At 40.0% G+C, this 22,369-nt stretch overlaps 1 protein-coding gene across 1 annotated transcript in view; it reads left to right on the top strand.

Annotated features, from left to right (window-relative positions):
* The window catches only part of DDRGK1 (DDRGK domain containing 1), a 39,385-nt gene that overhangs the window by 4,937 nt on the left and 12,079 nt on the right, over positions 1-22,369 (top strand). The window contains exons 2-4 of the mRNA XM_054202706.1: positions 1,448-1,606; positions 11,387-11,493; positions 12,970-13,071. Coding sequence (XP_054058681.1) covers positions 1,448-1,606; positions 11,387-11,493; positions 12,970-13,071 — 368 coding nt within the window. The remainder of the gene's footprint in view (positions 1-1,447; positions 1,607-11,386; positions 11,494-12,969; positions 13,072-22,369) is intronic.

The following is a 22,369-nucleotide window of genomic DNA, read 5'->3' as shown; positions in this document are numbered from 1 at the left end:
ATGAGCTGCAAGCACACCTTTGATCGTCATGTAGATGTAGTCATAACGAATCTTATTTTCTGATTATAGATATGCTAATAGTAGGTTTTTTAGGAAGGCATTGTTTGGATCAGAGGATGCTGGAGACTTGATAGACTGTGGAAAGCATTTTGTGCTCCTGCTGGGATACTATATAATCCAGCAAAGCACAAAAAAAAGCGTGTCCTGAGTTTAAGTAAATAAACAGTTCTGCAGCTTTCCATGAGACCATTTGAATATTTACCTGAATTAAGACATACTATTTAATACTTTGCAGGATCGAGCAAGTAACAACATACAAAAATATCGCTTATGCTTATCAACAGAATATGCAAAGCAGGTATTAAGGATGATGATATTTTACCATTATCTGATTGTTTTGGCATGACTACCATAGATGATAGCAACAGGATCATGAAGGTCTCAAAAGAAAAACCTGGGGAGGGTTTTCTATGGAGAACTTCTGAAATGAGCCCACCGGTCAGTTGCTTGCTCCCGTGCTGTGTCCCGGCTGTTCCTCTGTTACAATATTCCTCACTTGTCAGATCTTAATTAGTAACTGTAGCATATTCAGAGAGGATGGCAGTGAGAGCTGCAGTGATCTTTGGGCTCCGTCTTCCTCTATGTGTGTTTCTTGGGAAGCAGTTTAAATCAGCATGTTAGAATGAGGTTACCCTGTGTGTATTACAGCTATAATTTGTAATTTGTAATCCTTGTTTGCTATTCAGGTTTTGATTCAGGTATAACAATTTACATATTGCATTCTGAAACATATGTGCTCTGAAGTTTGAATTTGGATGAATCTACTTCTAAGTTATACAAGTACAAAATAAAAATTAAAAAAACCCCAAGACTACTTTAGAATGGAAAAGGAGTACTTCTGAGTCCTTGCCTTGTGGAAACTCAGAAATTATTAGACTAGTCCTGCCAGATAAAGGGAATTGTTTTCTGGTGGAAGGGAAAAACAGACTATCATTATAAATTATTAGATTAAGTAAGAATATTTTTTGAGCACTTTGTGGGAGTGGTCTTTGTATCATGGTGTGGTGATTTTTTGTTGTGTTTTTTTTTTTTGTGGGGGCTCATATCAAATAATATTAGCAGCACATAGCTATAGCTTTTTCTTTACAATGATCTGTATGTTATTGCAAAAGAGACTGCTGTCAGAATAAAATTTCCATTGTACAGAACACTGTGCGCGAATAAGGATGTTCCAGTATATGATCCTGCTTAATGATGGGAAGGTAACTTGCACATATCTGCTACTGTGCAGGGGAATAAAAACACATGAGAGTGGGGAGGCATTCTGTCATTTGGAAAACAGCACTGGTATTGCACCTCTGATTGCAAAAGTTGACTAGCAAAAGGACAACTGCAGCAAGCAGAGATGGCAAGCAAATCTCTCATCAGTTATATTTCCCTTTTGCAGCTGATGAGGAACACCAGCAAAATGTGGCGGCAGCAGCAGTCGCCAGGCCTCGGCCCCATGCTGAAGAGCGGGGAGATGGGATGCCAAGGCGCCGGAGAAACATGGGAAATCGGATGATGGCCCAGAGGAGAGCGCAGCAGGTGGAAGACTGGGTAGAAGGTAATGTTTGCTTCACTTCATCTTGCAGACACTGAAATGAACCTTAAGAGCAAATGTTAAGGTTGGTGAAGGGATGCAGTTGGCTCCTGAAGAAAGTTTTTCATTTTCGCTGACTGAATTATTTACAGCTTGACTGTAATCTATTTGAGTGTCCAGCTTTTCTCCGTACTTCATCAATTGTCTCTAGATGTCACTTACCTTTAACTGAAGCGTCTACCTCCTTCTGTGGTGAATTGAGGCAGTATGTTGTGCCAATAGCACATCACAACATATTCTTCCCAGAAACCGCCTTTTGTATTTCGCCCTTAGCCACGTGGGTTAAATTCGCGTAAACAGAATCTGCACCTTGCACTAGAATAATGAACTGTAGTAAAACATTGGTTTCTTGCAGATCAGTGGGAAGCATTAATTCCCAAAGTAATCTCTCCAAAATCTGGAGTTTTCTTTCCGAGAAGCCATCCAGGTGGTGATGGGAATCAAGACATTTAGCTGGAGATCACCACAGACTGTAGCATTTTGTTTTACCGTCAGCAGGGTGCTGACCACAAGTCCTCTGTTCCTATGCTAGATCTACAGTTAATAGCTATACTTCTGTGGTGTGGTTATAGACAAGAATATGGTGATAAATAACATCTTTTTACACCCTGCAATCCTCACTCCCTTTGCTGGTGAAACTTCACACACTATTATCTTTATTACTAAAGAGATTATATCACCATGATTCCCCTAACTGGATTCCTTGTACTTTCAGATTGTGGGTTAAGTGTTCAGGGTTTCTGTTGAAGTATTGATAAAAGTGGGCTTTGCTTCACTTAAGTTTGCAGTGGAGAGCGAGGTGTCTTTTTGGTCTGCAGTAGGTGAGAAACTGAGCAAACATCTGTGTGATGCCTTGATGAGGGGCTAGTTGCACTTTCTTCAGCTTTTCTTGTCTTGTGCTCACTTTTGCAGGTAAACGTGTCATTTAAGCTAATTAAGTTTCACAGTTTCACAAATGCAAAGTTGACAGGTCTGAACTTTTCAACTTTGGTTATTTCTTTTCATGTGATAACATCCTGGAAAGAAAATGGAATCTAAAAATCTTTCACTTTAAACTCTAGACATCAAAAGTTTCAACGCCAAAGGCCAACAGTGAAGCTGTCAAAGCAAATGGCTTATCTTACTTTGTCGCTTTAGCAATAGAAGAATCTGTGTCGTTGAGCTTTATAAATAATTCTTTTGCAGCTTACTGTACATCAGATGCAAGTGCTGTGGCTCTTGGGTGAAGTTTTCTTTGAAATTTACGTCCCTGTTTTATTTGGGGTTTTTAAATTTCTTTTTGAAATTAAAAAAACTTCTGGCTCTTAGCTTCTGTTCTGTGCTGCTTTATGTGTTTTTAATCATATTCTGGGATGGTCTATCCAAGTGCCTAAGCACTGCTGCACAACAGTAACATCAAAGCCTTTGGAGACTGAGCATAGACTTCAGCCGTGTAGCTGTGGAGAGAAGCGTCTGTCCCTGGTTCCCCAGTGTTGAGGTGTGGAGTGACTAGTGGCCGTATTGGGATTAGCCCCACCAGCCACCCCTGTCATGGACTGGCTGTGTCTGTGCTGCAAAGCCCTTAGGCTGGCCCTGAGCTACAGGTATTACTGTGGGGTTTGGGTTTTTTTCTTCTTAGAGAAGGATGTGTTACATGTTTTGAAGCTCAGTTTGAGGGTGTGTGGCATAGGCCTGGAATCTCCTCTTGGATTTGTCTCCTTTGTGTGGGGCCATATGCTTTTATCTCTGTGTCATTGCAATATAGAGCAGTTTTGTGTAATTACTGCCTCCATTTGAACCTGTTGAAATAGCAAGTTATCCCCACAGCAGAGTTTTTGTGTTATAAAAATTAGTTGACTCCCATGGAAAGAGAGCCCAGAATGCATACAGTGATGTACAGTCCCAGGCAATGCAGGACCAGTTGGGGCACCCAGTGCTGAAAAGCAAAGTTATTTGGCAGTGTAGACAGAAACACTGAAAACAAGCCAGTCTGGTTTCTTCAGTCTTAACTTGTAAAGGCTCTTGTTGCTTTAGAAGGCTTCTGAACATCTGCAACTGAAGTGGATTATTTTTTTTTCATTGTTAAAATATTGTTAAATTTGCTAAAATGTTTTACTAGTAAGTTTCTGATCTATGTGTGGAATTTCCACTCTGGGCCTGTGTTTAGCTTTGGGCAAAGCTACCTGATCCTGCTCTGTGTCACTCTGACTTCTGACACAGTTCGGTGTAGGCATAACACCAACCCATTGCTGCAAGATGTCTAGCCCTGAATTTGGGAAGGGCATGAGGATGCCCTGGCCATATCTATGTTACCCTTACAGACAAAGAGGTGGAGTCAGGTAGGAACCGTTGTTACCACCAAAGTATTCTGCCTGTCGGGAGCCAGTTTTGCTGACTCTGTGAAATGGTCTCAAAGTAACACTCGCAGGCTTTGGAGCTGTGGTTAGCATGAGGGTTTTCTGTTTTCCATCTAACAATCAGATTTCAATTCCAGAATGAGAAAGAAAGCTTCAAGGGTGAAATAGTAGTGCGCAGTTTCTGCTGCCTGTGCTAAGCTGTCGTATTGTGCCAGTACTCAAATCTTTCGCAGAGTAATGGTGGGAAAAAAACCCCAAAACAAAGTGGCACTAGGATCAGAACCTTAATAACTTTCAGTTGTCCTTTCTGTAGTTGAAATCATAATCTTATTTACTTGCAAGTCTGGATAAGGAGTCATTTAATGCAGACAAAGATAGATTATTATTTTGAATACTCAAATCTCCACCCATTGCCAGTGGAGCTAAATGAGGTTCTAATTCTTTCTTTAGCTCAGTGAGGTGTAGTAAGACACCTAAATTACTTGCAGATTGGCACAGACAGAAAATAAAGAGTGAAGCACTAAATGCCTCAACTTTCCTACCAGAACTGCAACCCACGCCACGTACGTAGGTTCCTTATTCATGGGTTCCATGTGGGCTGTGCTGTACTGTGGGGGCAGGCTCGCTAGCCAGGTGCCTACGCTGGCTCGGTTTGCCTGAGTAACGTTTTTCAGTGGTTAGTTGAGTACTCAAAGGAGGTCATCTGTTACGAGAGTATCAACATCTATTAATATCCTCTGATGACCAAAGATTGCTGGGGAGATATTTTTGATTGGTGACAAAGTAATTCTCAAAATGACTGGGACCCCTGAGCTGTGTTCCACCAGCGTGAATTCCAGGCTGGCTTTAGAAAAATGGGTTTGGTTGGCTTATATTGCCCAACATAATTCTAGTCATAACACTACTGTCTTTCACGCAGTGCAGTGCAATCTAGGCAACTGTTGTTAAAGTCTGTGCGCCTCAGAGGACATCTGCTCTGCACATTGTAGCAGAGTGCCTATGCCTTTCTGTCTGGAAGGAGAGTTCTGTATTCATGTGGTTAGGTTGCTTCTGATATCCCAGCTAGCAGACTTAATTAGATCTGTTGTATCTTAATTTAAATTGAACCCAGACAGAAGTGGCTTTGTGGGGCTAGCTACAGCCAAGATGAAAATAAACTCACTGCAAGGCATAAATGTGTGTGGATTTCAGGCATTAATCATGTAGGGCAGAGAGGCCAAGCAAAGCAGTGGGAGAAAGCTGGGGAAAGGGGATAAACCAGAGTTGGGTTGAGGGTTGTTTAGGGCATGGAGTAGTGTGAATAAATAGCACTAGCCATTTTCCAGTTTCAGATCCCGTTTATTTGTTGACTGAGGAGGGTCTCTTTGGCTCTTGTTTTTGCCTGACTGATGCTCTGAGTGCATCGACTTGGACTTTGATCACCTTTGGGTACATGTAAAGATGTTTTGTTGAGAGCTTTTACTTAGGTGCTGGTTATGTGCAGAAAAAGCAGTTGTCCAATTCTTGAGTTGAGCTTGCTCTTCCAAACCTTCTCATTGTGCCTTGAACACTGCAAAACACTGTGCAGTGAAGTAGGTACTTTTCTTGACGCTAAGTTTTTTTGCTTCTTGGAGCAGAGAGTGGCCCAGCCAATCTGATGTTTGCGTAAAGGCTGTAGTACTGTAATTTCCTATCAAGTGACAAGGAATTTGTGGGGATGAACTTATAATGGCAAACATGGTTAGGTCATCTTGATCCCACTGTGGTAAAAATGAGGATGACTATCTGAAGCTAATGTCTGTTTGCTTGAAGAACTATTATACGTTATTTCTGAAAGTGACTTTGTACAAACATGTAGTGAGAAAACCTGCCTGCCTCAGCACACAATACAAAGAGTTTGCAGGGAGATAGAGGCGTGCACAGGCAAAGTGCCTTTTCCAGGATTGTTCTGTCAGTCAGTGAATAGGACACAGGTTTTGCAGTGCAGGTTTTCTGTCACTTGGAGTGGTGTCTTGGACCAAAACTTGGTGCTGTTGATCTGAGGGAGTGCCTTCTTTGTTGTCTGAAACTGATGGGTGTCACCACACCATGATTTAGGGTAGTTATAAAGAAACAGACTTCTCTAAGAAAGGAGAGCAATCTCCAAACCACCAAGCAAAACAAGGACCACTGGGCAACCCTCTGGGTAGAAGGCTTTGGTGGGTGTTGTGGGTGAGGCCGATTTAGATAGAGAAAGAAACAAGGCAAAAGGAGAAGGTCATGCCAGAAGAGCCTGAGCAGCCCAGTACGTTTCCAGGGAATATTTTCAAGGGTTTAATTTTGAAAGATGCTCACTTCCACATCCTACAAACCATTGACCTCTCTAACTTGTTGCAAAAATTGTTGCCAAAAATGTGACTTTGTTGGTTGTTTTTTTTTAACAAACAGAAAGTAAGGACGGCATCAAAGAAATAATCTGGTTTTGCCAATGACCTTTATGCTGAACTGGTACAAACTATAGGCTATCTACTTTTGGCAGCAGCATATAACTCCAAAAGGTTAAATATCCCAACATCTGCATGCCTTTTTTCTGAGCGTTTAGCATTGTACATCTGAGCACAGGTGTAGGAATGTCTGGTACAGTGAACATTGGGTTAAATTTACTTCCACAAAATCAGTAACAATAAAGCCAACAGCTTTTGACAGTCTGAGTGCTCTAGCTTGTAAAATAAAACACGATAACAAAAAGTTAATGATTCTAACATAAATTAAATCATAAATTCATCTCCTCTTTTTCTTGGCAAGACTTGGAGATATCATGTTTTTCTTCATCAGTGTTAATCACTATTGAGGAAGAAATCGCAAAACAGACAAAAAAGGTTTTTAGAAGTTTTAAGAAATACAATAATTGGGCATGTTAAAATACCCATTGTTGCTTTGTGTAGTGTCTAAGTCCAGCATTCAAATCCTGCATCTAAAAAAATCTTGCATGAGTGTTTTCTGCAAGTTTTGGGGAAAAATAGTATAAAAAAATAATTGTAATTTTTTTTATCCCCATTCAGTGGTGGTTACTGTGCATAACTTAGAGAACAATGTGTGTGTGCTGAAATTTCTCAGAATAAGAAGCACTTTTTCTAAGCAGACTCTACCTCACATGTAACATTCCATCTTGCCATACTTTGGTATACCAAAAGATCTGGAAAATGTGTAAACTTAGAAACTTTGACATGGTCCCATGCTGTTCTTGTTAAACAGCTGGTAATACAGCTATACTAATTGAAGTAGTATTGAAATAATTTTAATGCTTAATCAATAGGAAAACCTTTCTAGTACAGTTAAACTTTGACTACTAATATCCTAACTAGTGAATCAAAAATTAATTTAGACTTGCTACTGTTTATATAGAAAGTGACTTTAGTGTTATCAAAGTATCCACAATGTGTGTCTGCCCTTGAGACATTTCAAGCGCAGACTGTATGTGGAAGAGGTAGGTGTGTGGTTTCTCAGTTATGCCATATGGCTTTATTCAAGAAAAAACTTCAAGTCACTTGACTTCTGCTCAAAAGGGCTAATGTCCTTTGTTTGGTGACCTTTTTCTGTCCTAACTGTAGGGTGATTTTGTGGCTTCAGATTAATAAGCCAATGTCTTGTTTGGTTCATAAACTGGATACCTACCAAATTAAAAAAAGAAAATAAAAAAAAAATTGTTAGGATTGTACCACTGCAGGGATGTGTTACTCATGAATGCCCACACCTTTCCATATGGTGGACCCATTCCTTTTCAGTGGCTCGTGTCATACATCTATTCAGTGTTAATAACACACATCTGTCTTCTGCCTTTAGGAAGAACTGTTTGTTTTGCCTGACGTCTTACTCCCTTTTCTCTTACTCCTTTTGTTAGGTGCTGCATAAATAGTAAATAAAGCAGCTGGCCATGCACAAAAGGCTTTTTGTGAGTAAGCACATGCGCAGCTTGCATCCTTTTTCATGGATGGGAATCCATTTGCTTCACTTCCAAAACTTAAGAAGAAGCAAGGGGGACCCTTTGACACAGACGACAAGGGCAACTAAAATATGTGATGCAGGTTATTTCATTTGGATTTTTTGCATATTCTGCACACAGTAGCTGGTAAATTCCTGTCCTGATAGAGAACATCAGTGTTCCAGCACACTTTCTAATGGTATTGGGAAGTGTTTTTAAAAAGTACTGTGTAAATTTCAAGAGTTTCAAACCTCTGTGTGACCATTAACTGATTCCTGTTGTCCTGCCTTTCAGTATGTTCAAAACGTTAAGGAAAAACTAAGGTTCCCTGAAACTACCTCTCAGCTGTCTAGCTGAGTAAAGCCCATGTTTGTGTAAAGCAGAATATGTAAAGTGGTGTGAAAGCACCACTGTAAGTCAGACAGTTCCTGCTTTCTGCCTTTTAGAGCTGGAAGCTGGTAGGAATGCTTTGCAAGCTCTGGAAGTGTTGGTATATTTATGTTGGACTCTGTAAAAGATGGACCAGAACATGATGGTAGGGTTGTGACTAGTTGAAAGCAGTCTCATTATGTCACATCCAAGCAGTTCAGGTGAAGATGATCCTATGTACCTTGAGGTTTGGTGTTCTTTATCAGCACCATATTGTGAGGTGGGAACAGGACTTTCATGTCCTGTGGTACTGTGAGCAGTTAGGGAAAATCACTACTGAAAAACGGCTTGTCACGTTTGGAGCACTAAACTTCTCTCCCTTTCCTGACACAATCCTTCGTACGTCACAGAGCTGCCACGTTTTAAGACTTCAGATAAACTGAACAGAGAGAGGACCACAGAACATCATATATACATTTTCAGCTTTCAACAATGCAATGATGGCTGATGTTAGGCTTCCCAACCAAGTATGCTGGCCAACCCTAGTGCTTTGGGTGATAATAAACTGCTTTCACAACAAGTGAGCACAATTAAATTGTCTTGCATCACATCTGAAGCACAGGGGCAGATGGAGTGCATGTTCCCATGGACTGACCCCCACCCCATTAGGTCTACTGGTGTTGACAGCTATGAGCATGTAAAAAGTGATTGTTAAAAGCTGCTGAAACGATAGCTTCTTTATGTGGAAAAAAAATGGTGCAGCTATTCTGCTATAATAACCAATTGATCCAGCAAATCCTTTTACCATGTGCTTATATTCTTGTCAGCATGTTCAGGTTTATTTAGCACATACTAATTGCACCCAGGTTTAGTGCACTGTTGACCTTTAATGCTCTGCTGAATCATGGGCTGTGTCTGCAACGCTGTCTCTGTAACGCTGTCTCTGTCTCTTGTTGGATGTAACTCCATGCAGTAGAAAAAGCTTGGAGGAAATTGTACTTAGGGGACCATCACATCAGATACTTCAAACAGGAGGAAAGCAAAGGCTGCTGAACAAAGGCATGTTTGATCCAGAACTAGAAAGAGGCTTTAAAAGCCTTTCTAGACTTCTGCCTGACTTCTGGCTCAGGTACTCTGAATATAGATGAAATCTGAGAAGCACTCAGAGCCTCAGGTTGAATAGTGTCATAGATGGTGTTTTATACTTGTGATGTTTTCCAGAAATAATTTTCTAAAGAATAATACCAGTATTGAACTGTTAAGTTTGGAGTAATAACTGCTAATGCTGGGTTGCTCACCCATTGTGTTTGGAACTCCCCTTGGCCTGGTATTTAAAAAATAAATAAAGTTATTTTAAGCTTCAGCAAAATTGTAGAAGCAACTGTGTCAAGACTGACTGTCCCCTGTTGCTCTCTTTGTTTGTGTTGTAGGAAGGGGGAACCCCTTTTGGTGATCTTGGTAATCAGATACCAGTAATTCTCTGAAGCCCAGTTCAGCAAGCCTGCCTCATATTAACTTCTATGTCCCGAAAACAGATAAGTTATTTGAGAGCCACCTACGCAGCTCTCAATTACATTCGTTTCTGATGATGTGTCTCAGTGGCTTAACCATAGTACCATATTGTGTATTGGAATTAGTAAAACAAGAGTGTTTCAAACCTAATTCTACACGTAAAAGAAGGGCAAGTCTTGTTCATCCATATGCTCCTTTAACAGCAGCTTTTTTGGGTTCCCAAAAAAGGGGACCAAGCTCTCTGGAGAGAGCTCCCTACAGAAAATATCCTGCTGCAGCCTATCAAACCAGTTCTGGTGATTGCCACAGTACAGTCAGCTCCAAGCACAACTGCTGCGGGCTCTCATGAAGGTGGTTATCAAACGGGATGGACTTTTTCTTCTTGTTAGCCCTGCCTTAGAAACCAAGGGCTCAGGGGTTGTGGGAATAGGGAATTGTGTGGGGTTTTTCCCCCCCGCCAACGACGAGGGCTAAAACTTAACTGAGGAAGAACTTCCCCTGCACACTTCTCCCTCCCTAGGTAAACACTGCAAGTCAGGAAAATTGCAGGAGCTGGCTGTGCCATTCTTCAGATTACCCAGTGGACTTCAAGTGTGTGGATCTGAAGTCAGCATCAAGCATAACAGCTCTGTGGATGCTCAAAGTGTAAATTAGTTTCCCAAAAAAAGGGATCCATGCAATAAAGATCTTTCTTTTTGATTCTGACATCTGATTCAGACACATGAATCTCTATATATTGTGTAGTGTTTCATGAAGTGAGCTAATGATTTCTTTTTGAGTGTTGGGGTCAATCCACGGTACTTATGTTGTAGGATCAAGGACTAATTTAGATTAGCAAATGAAGCGGCCAGATGTTCATGAGAACATTGGTCCAGGGGAAGACGGAGGAAATGGCACTTTTTAAAAGCTCTTTAGTCTGTTTTAGCCCCGGGGTGAGCAGGAATATAATATGTTTGCACATCGTTTAAGCATGACGCTTTCATATTTCACAGTTGCAGAAATCATCGTTCCAAACAACCAATTGTCGTACAACAGGGAACTATTCACATGTAGTTCCATTCCAGTCAGGCCCAAGACTTGCATTGCAGGGATTTTTTTTTTTTTTTCTTCCTCCATTAAAGGTTAGTTATATCGGGGTAGAACCAGGGGATGAGTGGTATGCCTCTGAATCCTACTTTTTGAATGGATGTCTGTTGTGCTAAGCTTAAAGGTAACTGAGAAGAAAGTCTCTGCAGGTTAGTGTTAAGCAGTTATGTAATGACAACGATTGTCACATTTTATGTATAAGAGAAAGTATGTCTTTTAATTGTGGAAAGCAGGAAATGTTTATGAAAAGTCTTCCTTCAATAGATGAAGTAAATTTTTACCTCTGGCTTCACTTGAGTGTGTTTGCTTTGTTACTTCTACTCTTTGGCTTTAGCAGTCCCGTGTGGTTTGCGTTTTTTTTGCCTTTTTCCATCTAATAGGTCTTGTCTGAAATGTATGTGTCTCCTTTTCATCCGCTGCTGCTTTCCTAGGAAGTATTGAAGTTTCTCAAAGGGACTTTTTACAGATGATTTAAAAATTGTCATTTATACAATGTTGCAGAGGAAGATGATGCTGAGGAGGTGCCAGAATTTCAAGTGTCTGGGAAAATTGGAGCAAAGAAGCAGAGGAAATTAGAAGAGAAACAAGCCAGAAAAGCACAGAGAGAGGTAAGCATTTCCTGCCATGTACAGAGACCAGAGCAGACCCCAAATAGCAGTACTCAATAAAGAGCTGGTGATGACAGACACCCCAGAAAGGCAAAGGCAGTATCATCCCAATAAAGGCTGTGTTTTTGTTTTAAAAACGTCAGTTCAGCTTTTTACATTGTACCCCAAGAGGGCCATGGAAAATTGTGTCTCGTTTTCTTTCCGTTAGTTTCTCTGGCATTCTTGTGGGGAGGAGAGAGGAGTTTAACACTTGAATACTTTTTATTGGATGTTTCCACTGGCTTGCAGCTTAATGTCAGTACTGTCTCCCTTTAAAAATACACTCAAGCCCACATAGCATTGTTGTAACACTGGGTCTTTGACCAGAACTGTGGGCAGTTCTGAGTAGTGTTTCATATGCTCTCATAGTGCAAAAACTTTGTATGGGTTTATCTATGTTTAGCCATGTTTACTGTTTTTAGGAATTGCAGTCAGATTTTGATCGAAGTTTGGCCCTTAAAGAGAGACCAAGTATACAGATTGAACACATGTAGCTTTTTCAGTTGTTGTTTCTTAAATCTGTGTGTAAGAGTACTTAAATACTATTGCATTTCTTTTCGGTTTTGACTAGTGTTTTGCTGTTAACTCCAGGGAAGCAACAGGCTTTTTGAAACTTACTTTCAGAACTCTGCTCATGGATGGCAGCAGGTTATACATTAATTCCTTTTAATTGTTCTATATATTTTTTGCAAACTCTGTATTGTTCCGTAACTTGGAATGTGGGGTTGCAAGAAGTAGGTAAAACTTAAACAGCCTTTGCATAGCAGAGCCCAGAGTGCACGGTGAGCTTTGCACATTTTACAAAAAGACAGGGTTTATGAAACTACTAACATTTCTAATGTGTAAAGGGTACAAACAAAGCCAGTGAAATCCCATCTTGAGAATTTTGTTGTAACCTGAGGTTTAAATCCAATTTCTGCTTTACACTGTACTGGTATGCCCTGTAGATAGGGTGATTGGTAAGAAACTTGATTATTATGTTATATATAAGCTTCCATTACAATCCTTTTCTCACTTTATGCTTTAACCATTTTGTCATTACTTTCCATATTCATTCTATTTAATTAGCTTCTTTTTTGTGGAAAATTTGAGCAAAGTTGAATGAAGTTAGATAAGCATCGGTTAGTGGAGTGAGGAATCTTTTGTTTCATTTTAAAACATGCTGATTTTTATTTTCCCATGTAGACAGATAAATTCCTCGGTTAGGTCTTTTTCTCTGAAACATTCAAAGCCAGAAATCCTCCATTTGAATGTCTTCTGCTTGTTCTCTTAATATATTTTTTTATTATTATTCTCTTTACTGTTTCTTTCTGAACATGCATGTAGGAACATAGTAAGAACCCCCCTCCGTGGTATCACAATATGAAATAAAAAATGTATATTCAGGAAGAGTAAGGCTTGTCTTGCATAATTGGGATTTTTTTTTTTTTTTTTTAGGCCGAAGAAGCAGAACGAGAAGAACGGAAAAAAGTTGAGTCAAAAAGAGAGGAGGAAAGGCGGAAAGAAGAGGAGAGAATACGTCTCGAGGAAGAACGACAGGTGGGATTAATTGTATTTATAGGTGGAAATTTTGAACCAGGTTTGTCTTTGAGATTGTTTCTATGTAAGTTCTGTGATCAGCAGCACTCCCTTTTTGCTTTTATTACTATTGCATACATCTTTTATTTGTTTGGGGTTTTTTTTCTCCCATTTTGTTTGAATTACAGTAATACTTAGTTATTTCAATTTTAGATCCCAGCTTTGTTCCCCTAAGTGCTTGGCAGAAGTGAAAACTGCTCCAAACATCAATATACACGTGTGGCAGCAAGCACCCACCCACGGTGGTTGAGTCTAGGGCAAAACGGAACACGGTCTCCTGGTAGTGGCTCTGCTACAGCTGTATGCCATCATGACAGCTTGTTTGGTCAATTTGTTATGTTGACGAAAATAGCTGATAAAGTCGTCTGTTAGTTTGTCTGGGAGCTATTTAAGTGCAGGTATATGAAGGAAGGAGTTGTACCTAGTAGCGAGAGAAATTCTGGGGGTTGCTTGCTTGGTGTCTGACAGGAAAAGTTTGATTATCACAGAATCATAGAATAACGTAGGTTGGAAGGGACCTCTGCAGACCATCTGGTCTGTCCTCCTGCTCAAACCATGTCCAGTTAGAGCAGGTTGCTCAGGACCTTGACCAGCCCAGCTTTGAGTGTCTCTTAAGGAAGGAGATTTCATAACTTCACCGGGCCCCTGTTCCATTATGCTTATTTAAGCTGCCTGCCTGACAGCTGTAACCAGCAGGGCAGAAAGTGAAAGACATCATCAACCGATTTTACAACTGTTGTGTAAAATTATACAATTTTATTCTAATTATACAAATTTACATGTGCTTCACAATTAAAAATTTCTAAACTACGCATACAAATGTGTGAGTTAGCAGGAGTGACACAGAAAAACAGGTACCATGCAATTGAAATGCTTTTGTTGAATACTTTCATCAGTGAGGGAGGCAAACTTATTTCAAGGCTGCTTTGTGTATTCTGGGCATCAGTGCTACTGGCTAAGAACTAGGAATGCGTTTCATGCTCTCTGGTGCTTGAGCGAGTTGTGTGGTAGCTTTGCAGTGTGCTTCTGGAGGCAAGGACCAAAGTGTTCTGCACAATCCTGTGCTTAATAATTGCCATCCCAGGGGAGCGTAGCTCCCAGCTTTCTGTGTTAATTTTTTGGGATACTTAAATGTGCATGGAAATTTGTGTCTCTGGTTTGTAATGAGCAGATTTATTTTAATTTGTCCTAAGCACAGGTTGTGTAAGCGGGTTGTGTTGCTGATAACACTTAAAAAGAGGAAAAGACAATTTTTACTGTCCTCTGTTGGGGGCATGAACGCAAGATAAAGCAATTAAAACATTATTTTTTTTTTTCCCCATACATTACACATGCAGGTTGTGTCCCTGAGGTCTTTTGTAGAATGTACATTTACCTTTATCTTCTGAACTCTCTGTTGTTTCCTCTTCACCAATAGAAGGCTCCTGAATTTCAGAAACTTAAATGGATCAGAAGAATGTCAGTGCTACAACATCAGGATATGTAGCATGGTCCAAGACTTGTAAAAGCAACTTGGACAAACTTCCAGACCAATTATTCCATAGCTGACCTTCTGAGAAAGGTGTAGAAATCTAGAAGTACCTGGTGGTGGTCAAAACATGAACCCTGAGACTGGATAACTGATCTCAGCTAGTCCAAGCCACTCCTGTGCTTAGCCAAGCTGTTTTGCAACAGCAGAGCTATCAGCCTTGGCTTCCTGTGGATCTGTGTCTACCGCTTTTCCCCTGCCCACACACTTCAGTAGCACCAGCTTCTGCCTTGTGGTCCCTCTGACCACTCTGCTTTTCTCCTAAGTATTGCCAATTTCTCCCACTCATATTTGCGGCTTGGAAAGAGGTAAGACAAGCTCTGGCTGCCTCTAAAGCACATGTCCATTGCCCATGCTTGCATGCCATGGAGCTTGGCATAGCAGATAACTCAGATGGCAGTTTTCCTCCAGTGGTGTTTTCTTTTAAGTGTTTTGTCTCCACCCAGTTACCTAATATTTTTTTTCTAAGATTCTGGGAATTCAATATCCTTGAAATCCTGAAGAGTTGGTTGTAATGAACCAAGTGGCTCCAGTAGTCTGGGGATAATTAGGAGGGCACGCTTGCTGACGCTAGCAGTGTTTAAATGTCACTTCCTTTAGAGGAGGCTAATGAACAGAATTTCAATTCCTTCAAGAGTGGTGCCAGCACGGCAGGTGAATTGCTAAGCAAATTGCAGTTGAGCTTGGTCAACCGGCTCAAAAGAAGTTGTAGCCCAGGACAAAGATCTTATCCTGTTGATTGCCTACAGGTTTCTCAGAGCAGCTGGCTAATCCAGACCAGTCAGGCATGGTTGAAAAGTTGAGTGGAAAATAAGGGTGAAATTCTAACTAGAGGTCTCTTCACACAGAAAGTGCTTATTAAAATATTTAACTTTATTTTTTTTAATCCATGTCTGTTCAATTTAGGGCTGAGTAACTTTTTTTGTTCGAATGAGGAAAACCCCCCCCTTTTTTTTTTTTTGCTTTAATGTTCAGTATCCCTAGTAAAGGCTGCACTAATACACTTCCATCTCCATTTTACAGGGCTCAGTAAAAAAGAGGAATATAAACTAAGGTTTGGGGGGGGGTTATTTTATTTTTTAAACTTTGTGCTCAACAGTCCGAAGGAGTACTTAGTAGAATTTGGAAAATTTCTCAGGTGCCTGAATCTAGCTTGCTATTCACTTTAGGCAATAAATCGTTAGCTACTTAGATTCTTTAATTTCAACCTTTTCTTGATTGGTTCGTTTGTTTGTTTTTCCCAGTAATCTGTATCGGTGCAGCAAGCCAATGCACTGGGCTACATCACGAATGTTACTCTGCTACTAAGGGGAAAGTGTATTCAATATAATATTTTTGCTTGGGTCTAAGACAGGCTGATAATCCAGTAACAGCTGAAAGTTTTGAGTGTGGATTGAAGTAAACGTGTCTGACAATATTTAATGTTCATCCTCAAGTGGTTTTTAGTAATTTTAATTCTCTGTCTTCATCAGAGTCTTTAACAGGAAACAGAACAATTCAAGACTGGTACATGTTTAGGCTGTGTTGCTTGAGTTCCTGCTTCTGTCAGCAAAGAAAGCAGTATTATAGGGAGCATGATAATAACAAGACTTCAGTGTTTTAGTCTTGACTGGGTGATAGGAAGGGAAATGAATTTAATGAATAGATACTTGATTACTGTGCATGTAAGCATAGGCTGTCTTTATGATCATAACATCTTATCTTTCAAATCTTGTTACGGATTGATTGTGTGATGTAAAAGATACTGCTTCTCTCTTCTAGGCCCCTAATAAGCGATAAAGGGATCATTGGATTTATTGTGTTTTTATAGAATACATAGGAAAAAATGTCATTTATATGTTCCTCTAGGGAAAGGATTCTTCATTTCCACAAGTAACGTTTTATCACAACTAAGCCCTTGTGGACGACACATGTGATAATAGTATTCCGCCATATAAGTTAGGAGATGGAAAGGCAAAATTATAAAAGGTAGCTCAAGGAGTGATTGATAGTCATGAGATAAAAGCCAGAGGGTAGCTGGTTGTATGATTTTTGGAGGCAGTTTGATTACTGATGTTTCTGTAGTTTGTATAATCCCATAAGGCACAAGAAATTTAAGTTTATCACTAAAATTTGTCTGAAGAATGTTACAGTTGTCAACTGCCTTTTTTTCCCCTTTGTTTTCCAGTACATCAGGGTATTTTTGCAGGTATAGTGACAGTGGCAAGTCTCCAAACAAGCGCAATCAGCTTTGTTGGCTAAATTTCAGTTGCGCCTTTTTTTCAGTCTCTCTCCCAAGAAATGCTACCAAAATTGTGCTGACTTCTGTGAACGTTGAGATTGGCTTTGCGTAAAGGAGGGTCTCCTTTCAGCGTTGCAGCTACAGCCTTAAACTAATAGCTGAATCCTAGTCAACAGCAATGGGCGATTCCTGCGCCATTAAATACCATCTAAAAGTTAGTCAGATGATGAGGGAAGTCAAATAGATCAGGAGGATATAAAATCATGTTTCAGCATGCAGGTCTTCTAGAAATTCCCCAGTGTTGATCTTTGATAAAGTTACCGGGACTGTTAGCCCTTTCACACACACACCCCGCTCAAGTAGTTTGAGATTTGGACTCTAGTGGAAATAATGAATTCTTGAGTCAGATGAAAAACCCACTTTGTTTTATAGACAAACTAATATCTCTCTCCAATTACTTTTGGGCAACTCTACACGGTGCTGCACTACAAGTGGGAACTCTGACTTCAAGGGAGTTATGGGGCTAAAATCTTGCATATACTTGAGAAAAATAACCCCCTGGTTCTATTTAAATGCATTTGTATGCACGTATAAATAAAATGTGGTTGCCCTTTGGCTCCAGTGTTGCAAACCAGATAATATATTTTTAAATTCAAGTTTCCTTTCCAGTGTTCTGGTGACCTGATTGGCTATGCATGTGATGAAGCTCCTTTATAATTGGCATTTGCTTCAGCTCTGCTTTACCCTGGGGATTTCCCTTTCACTCTTGGAGTTTTTTAGTGGTGAGATGGTTTACCAACTGCCACCTTATCAATGAGAGCGAACTTCCTCTGATGTTGCAAAACAGTGTCTTCATACAAAGCCTTGCAGATTGCTTGCACAAGAGCTTTTTTCTTTTTTTTCCCTGTGCACAGGGATTTTTGTAGATTTTACTCCTTCAGCATAGCTTCACCATGCTAAGGAAGCTGCTCGTGCAGATGCAGGGCTCACAGCTATCACTATTCTAGACTGAAATGCAGTGTTGAACCGGGTGTGTTGCCAGCAAATCCATTGTAGAGTGGGCTGCTCTGGAAACGTAGCTTGATACAGTAGAGAAACTACCAGTCTTCCAATGAGCAAGCTTTTAACTGTTGTGAAACAAAAGGCCACAGCAGGAGTGGGGACTGATGTTTGTTCACTGTTACGTTAAAACGAGATCTGTATTGCTCAAGCACAGCAGTACCCAAAGTTTCTAAACTTGGGCCATTTCATTTAGGCTTTCAGTTTTGCATCTAAGCTCGTAAATAAAAATGGTCTGGATCTTAAGAGCTGTAGAAGTAGAGGATCGGCTAGTGATCCCAAGAGTCCTGTTAAAGCTTTTGAGAAATAAGACTCTAAGGTTTTGTCTCTTTGGTTTGATATTTGATCATGTGAGAATAGGCACCGTGTTTTAAAATGTTGATTGTTGAATTATTTTATTATGTGTAGGATTATGTGAACGTCGAGATTTGATTGCTTCTCAGCAGAGCTTTTCATTATCTGTTTGGCATTTATAGCCACTATTCATACATAAACAGTGCATTTCTGGAGGCTGATGTAGGCTACTAAGTAGTTTCAGTTTAAGCGTCAGCTTTCAAGTGTGTATACTTTCCTGAAAATTAATTTCTCATAAGAAAGTACAAGTTGAAAACCTTGCAGAGAACTCATTCTACTCTGATTTTGAGGGGATGAGAACTGGGAAGAACACTTATTCTGTCTTTCTAAAGGTATTTTTTTTATTTTGTGTCTAAACATTGGAGTAGTGGGGAGGAATCCTAGAAGTCCATCTGCTCTGTGCGAAATTATTTACTATAAAGTCCCTTTCCAATTCCTGCAGAACTTGCATGAATGGCACGAAAACTGAATGTTCTGCAAGGAGGGTTTCTTTAGTCCATGAACCTCAAAGTATTTGGCATAGGAACCAATATGCTTTTCTTCATTGTGCGAGTTAAGGAAACAGCCACAAACAAGGATCAACTGGTATCAGGCTGAAGGGAGTCCAGTGTTTGGTCTACCTTCCACTTAGCAGTGAGATCCCTTCCACTTAGCAGTGAGATCCCTTCCACTTAGCAGTTGAATAAGCTGCCTGTGAATTATTTGTTTGTCAGCACGTTTATCTTTATCTGATTTGGAGGAGAGTTGGCACAGCACACAACTAGCAGTTTCCTCTCAGGGAGAGCTGCTTAGGCAAAGCTCTCAGAAAAGCTACTTACTCTATAGAGTTAATATCGCTTAGTCTCAGTGTCACCTTAAATGGGTTACTGCATTGAAAAGTAGAAACAGTAGTTCAGTATCTTCTCACTGGACAGTGTTGTAAGGGTCCTCACCCTTTGCTGAAAATAGTAATGCAGGATAAACCTTCAAAGGCTGTAATCTGTCAGCCAGCCACTGCAGTTACTCAAGCAGCATCCCAGGACTCCAAGAGTCAAGGCCTGCTTCCAGCTGTAAGCGTAAAAGAGTTAAGTTGCTATGGGTTTCACCTGGTAAAAGGCTGGGCTCTTGTGCAGTTGGCACAATTAATATTTTTGATGTCATGGAAATAATCATTGTGATCAAGGTAAGAGGCAAACAGAAGGTAATGATCTGAAAGGAGCCTCACAGCAAATCCAGGTCCTCAGCAGGCAGGCGAGACGGAGGGAGCCTGGAGATCAGTGGAAGGACTGGGACTGGGTGCAGTGGGAAGTCAGTGCTGACCAGGTTCAGTATAGGAAGGGGTAAAGGTGTTGGAAAATGTCTGCCAGAGTGCTGGAGGTCCACAGACTTCATGGGGTTCTGGAAGCTTGTGGGTCTCTGCTATGCAAGGTGGCACATGAGACTCATAGCAAGCATGTCATGGAAGAGTCAATCCATCAGTAATAATGTGAACATTTTATCAGAAAAGGGAGAGAAAGAGGAAAGGTTTGAGTGATTAATTTTTTATTTTCATTTTTTTTCCCAATAAAGACATGATCAGGGTGAGAGAGTTTGTGCTTCGCATGCGTGAACTGATCAAAAAGAAATGTTTACACTGTAGCAAGCCCCCTGTTTGGGTAGCATTTAGGTGGGTGAGGAGAGAAGCAAACCTGCTTCAAAAACTAAAAAAAAAAAAAAAAAAAAAAAAAAAAAAGGCAAGCAGCTGAAGGTGAGCATCTGCAGTTAGCAAATTTCCATGATGCTGGGATTTCCCCACCACCCCACCCATTGTTGAAGGGAGGTGGCCCAGCTATTATCTCTTTTCTGAGCCGCATGCTTTACCACTTAACTCCACAGCAGTTAATGAGATCAGGATGGGGAGAGGCCAAGAAACCTGACTGACAAAGATATGGGGTTTTTTAAATTTATATTTGAGCTGAGTGCCCCCTGTATGACTTGCATGAAGCAAGTATTGGTCTCTGTTTCATTAGTAGACCCTGGGGTGCTGAGAGTGTTTCCGTGTGTGGGTTATGTGTACAGATAGACTGGTTTTTGTGGGAATGCAACCTGCCTAAATTTGACCCTGCACCTACCATGGTACTGCTGCATGACTTAGACACGTGAAAGAAGAATGCTGGCATGATGGTGAAAAAAATAGCAGAGAGTAAGTGTTAACAGACAGCCTGATTTTGCCAGAGTTCCCCCTGCTCACCTTCCACTGCTGTTGCTGGTTGTTTCTCCCAGTGCAGTTGTGCAAAAACATCTCTCCTCTTGGCTTTGAACCAGTTTACAGTTTGGCTAAATCTTTCTTTTTCTACAGATTTAATCATAGGTGAATTTAGGCAGTAAAGCATGTGAGACTGTGCAGGAAGTGGCTGGGATTTTTATTTATTAGATGAAAAAGCTTCTGGAAATACTTAGTGTTATGCAGGAAGCTACAACTACCAGGAAACATGAGGCTCTGAGGCTGACACGCTTTATCTACCAAAGCACTGGCTCAGACCACCTGGAAATGCTCTGTTGATCACAGCATCAAAATTTAGGATCTGGAAAATAAACTCATGTTGGCTTTTAAAGAGACCGCAAAAGAGGGACTGGTAGATGAGTGCTTTGCACTCAGAGCAGCTGAGAAAAACACAGCAGAGGTGCTTTTCTGCATGTGTTGGAAATGGAAGTACTGTTAGTAACGTGCTCGTATGCTTTAATAAAATTGAAGTTACTGTTCTTCAAGTAGGTAAGGAAGACTTGTTCAATTTGTTGTTAGACTTTCTAGAAACACGAAAATACTTCTTATTTATTGTTGCTCAGTTGTAAGTGGGACACTGTCTTCCAATTTTTTTTATTTTTTTTTTTTGTAGACCTGTCTAGAAATTTCCCAAAGCAATTTTCAGGTTTTGTGATTTTTTTTTTTTTTTTTTCTCCTTCATTTCAAATCCTTTTGAATTACACCTCTGTAATAGGCCGGGGGAAGAACCTTATTCTTGTATTTCCAGGATCAAGATTAAATTTAATGCACTTACAAGAAAAGAAAATTTGCTGTCACTTCCAAATGAAATATGGTTATGTTGTTCTTGGCACCTGTAGCGCTTATAAGGAAAAAAAATCTACTGTTGGACTTTTGCTAATAATCATTACGGTGATGAATGACCCAGAAAATGGTCTTGTTTTGTCTCAAGAGCTTCCTCAGATCAGTAGTTTTTCATGAGATAGCAGTTAAAAAAATGGTTTTGATTTTGCACGTACAGTAAGATCGTTTCAGTCCTGTTTTTCTTATACTTGTATGTTGATAGCATTCCTTCTCATGACTTTCTGGGAGTTTGATTAAACGCAGTTGGGAGCAAATACACTTTCTTTTCGGTTTTTGTTGAAGGACAACCCTCCCATCCCTGTTTCTGGTATCTTGCTGATTTTGGCGTTACATATGGACATTTTTTAATATGGACATTTTTTAATATGGACATTTTTCAATATACTTAATTACCTGTTCCTGTCTCTTCCTGTTTTAATGGATTAAGTGTTTGCTTTCCAGCCATTTAAGGAAGTAATTACCATATTAGTGTCAAAGATGTAGGATGGCAAGCATTTAGACATCAATATAATTGTTCTTTGAGAGATCAATTCCTTGTTAATAGTAAAGGAATGTCAGAGATTGTCACTGAAATTTGAAGGACTCATCTTTCTAAGTTTTAATCAAGCCTTTGCAATGTGATAGCAACCAGAGGCCAGTCAAATTGGAATCTCGTTGTACCAGGTGCTGTACGAACAAAAATTTCTCTGGAAGAAACCATTGTGTAAGGAAACATTTTTCTTCTGTGTGAAGCTACATGTGTAAAGTGTTTTGTAGAAGAACAAAACAGATTTTAAAAGAAAATCATGGAAAGCTGCAAATTGATGAGCTACGGGTAAAAACCTTTTCTAATTTGAAACATTTTTTAAGTAATCTATCACATTCCAAAACTTTTAATCACAGTTTTGCTGTGTGAATGTGTGACTATTCTACATTACCTAGAATGCATCACCATTTCACTGATGTTGGGCTTAGAGTTTTCTGGGTCGACATTATTTTATTTGTTTGTTTATTTTTAAGACTTTAACATTTC

The sequence above is a fragment of the Rissa tridactyla genome, chromosome 5 (assembly GCF_028500815.1).
Source record: "Rissa tridactyla isolate bRisTri1 chromosome 5, bRisTri1.patW.cur.20221130, whole genome shotgun sequence".
NCBI classification, from domain to species: domain Eukaryota; kingdom Metazoa; phylum Chordata; class Aves; order Charadriiformes; family Laridae; genus Rissa; species Rissa tridactyla.
Note: the sequence above shows the minus strand (reverse complement) of the source record. Positions and strands in the feature narration are given on the sequence as shown.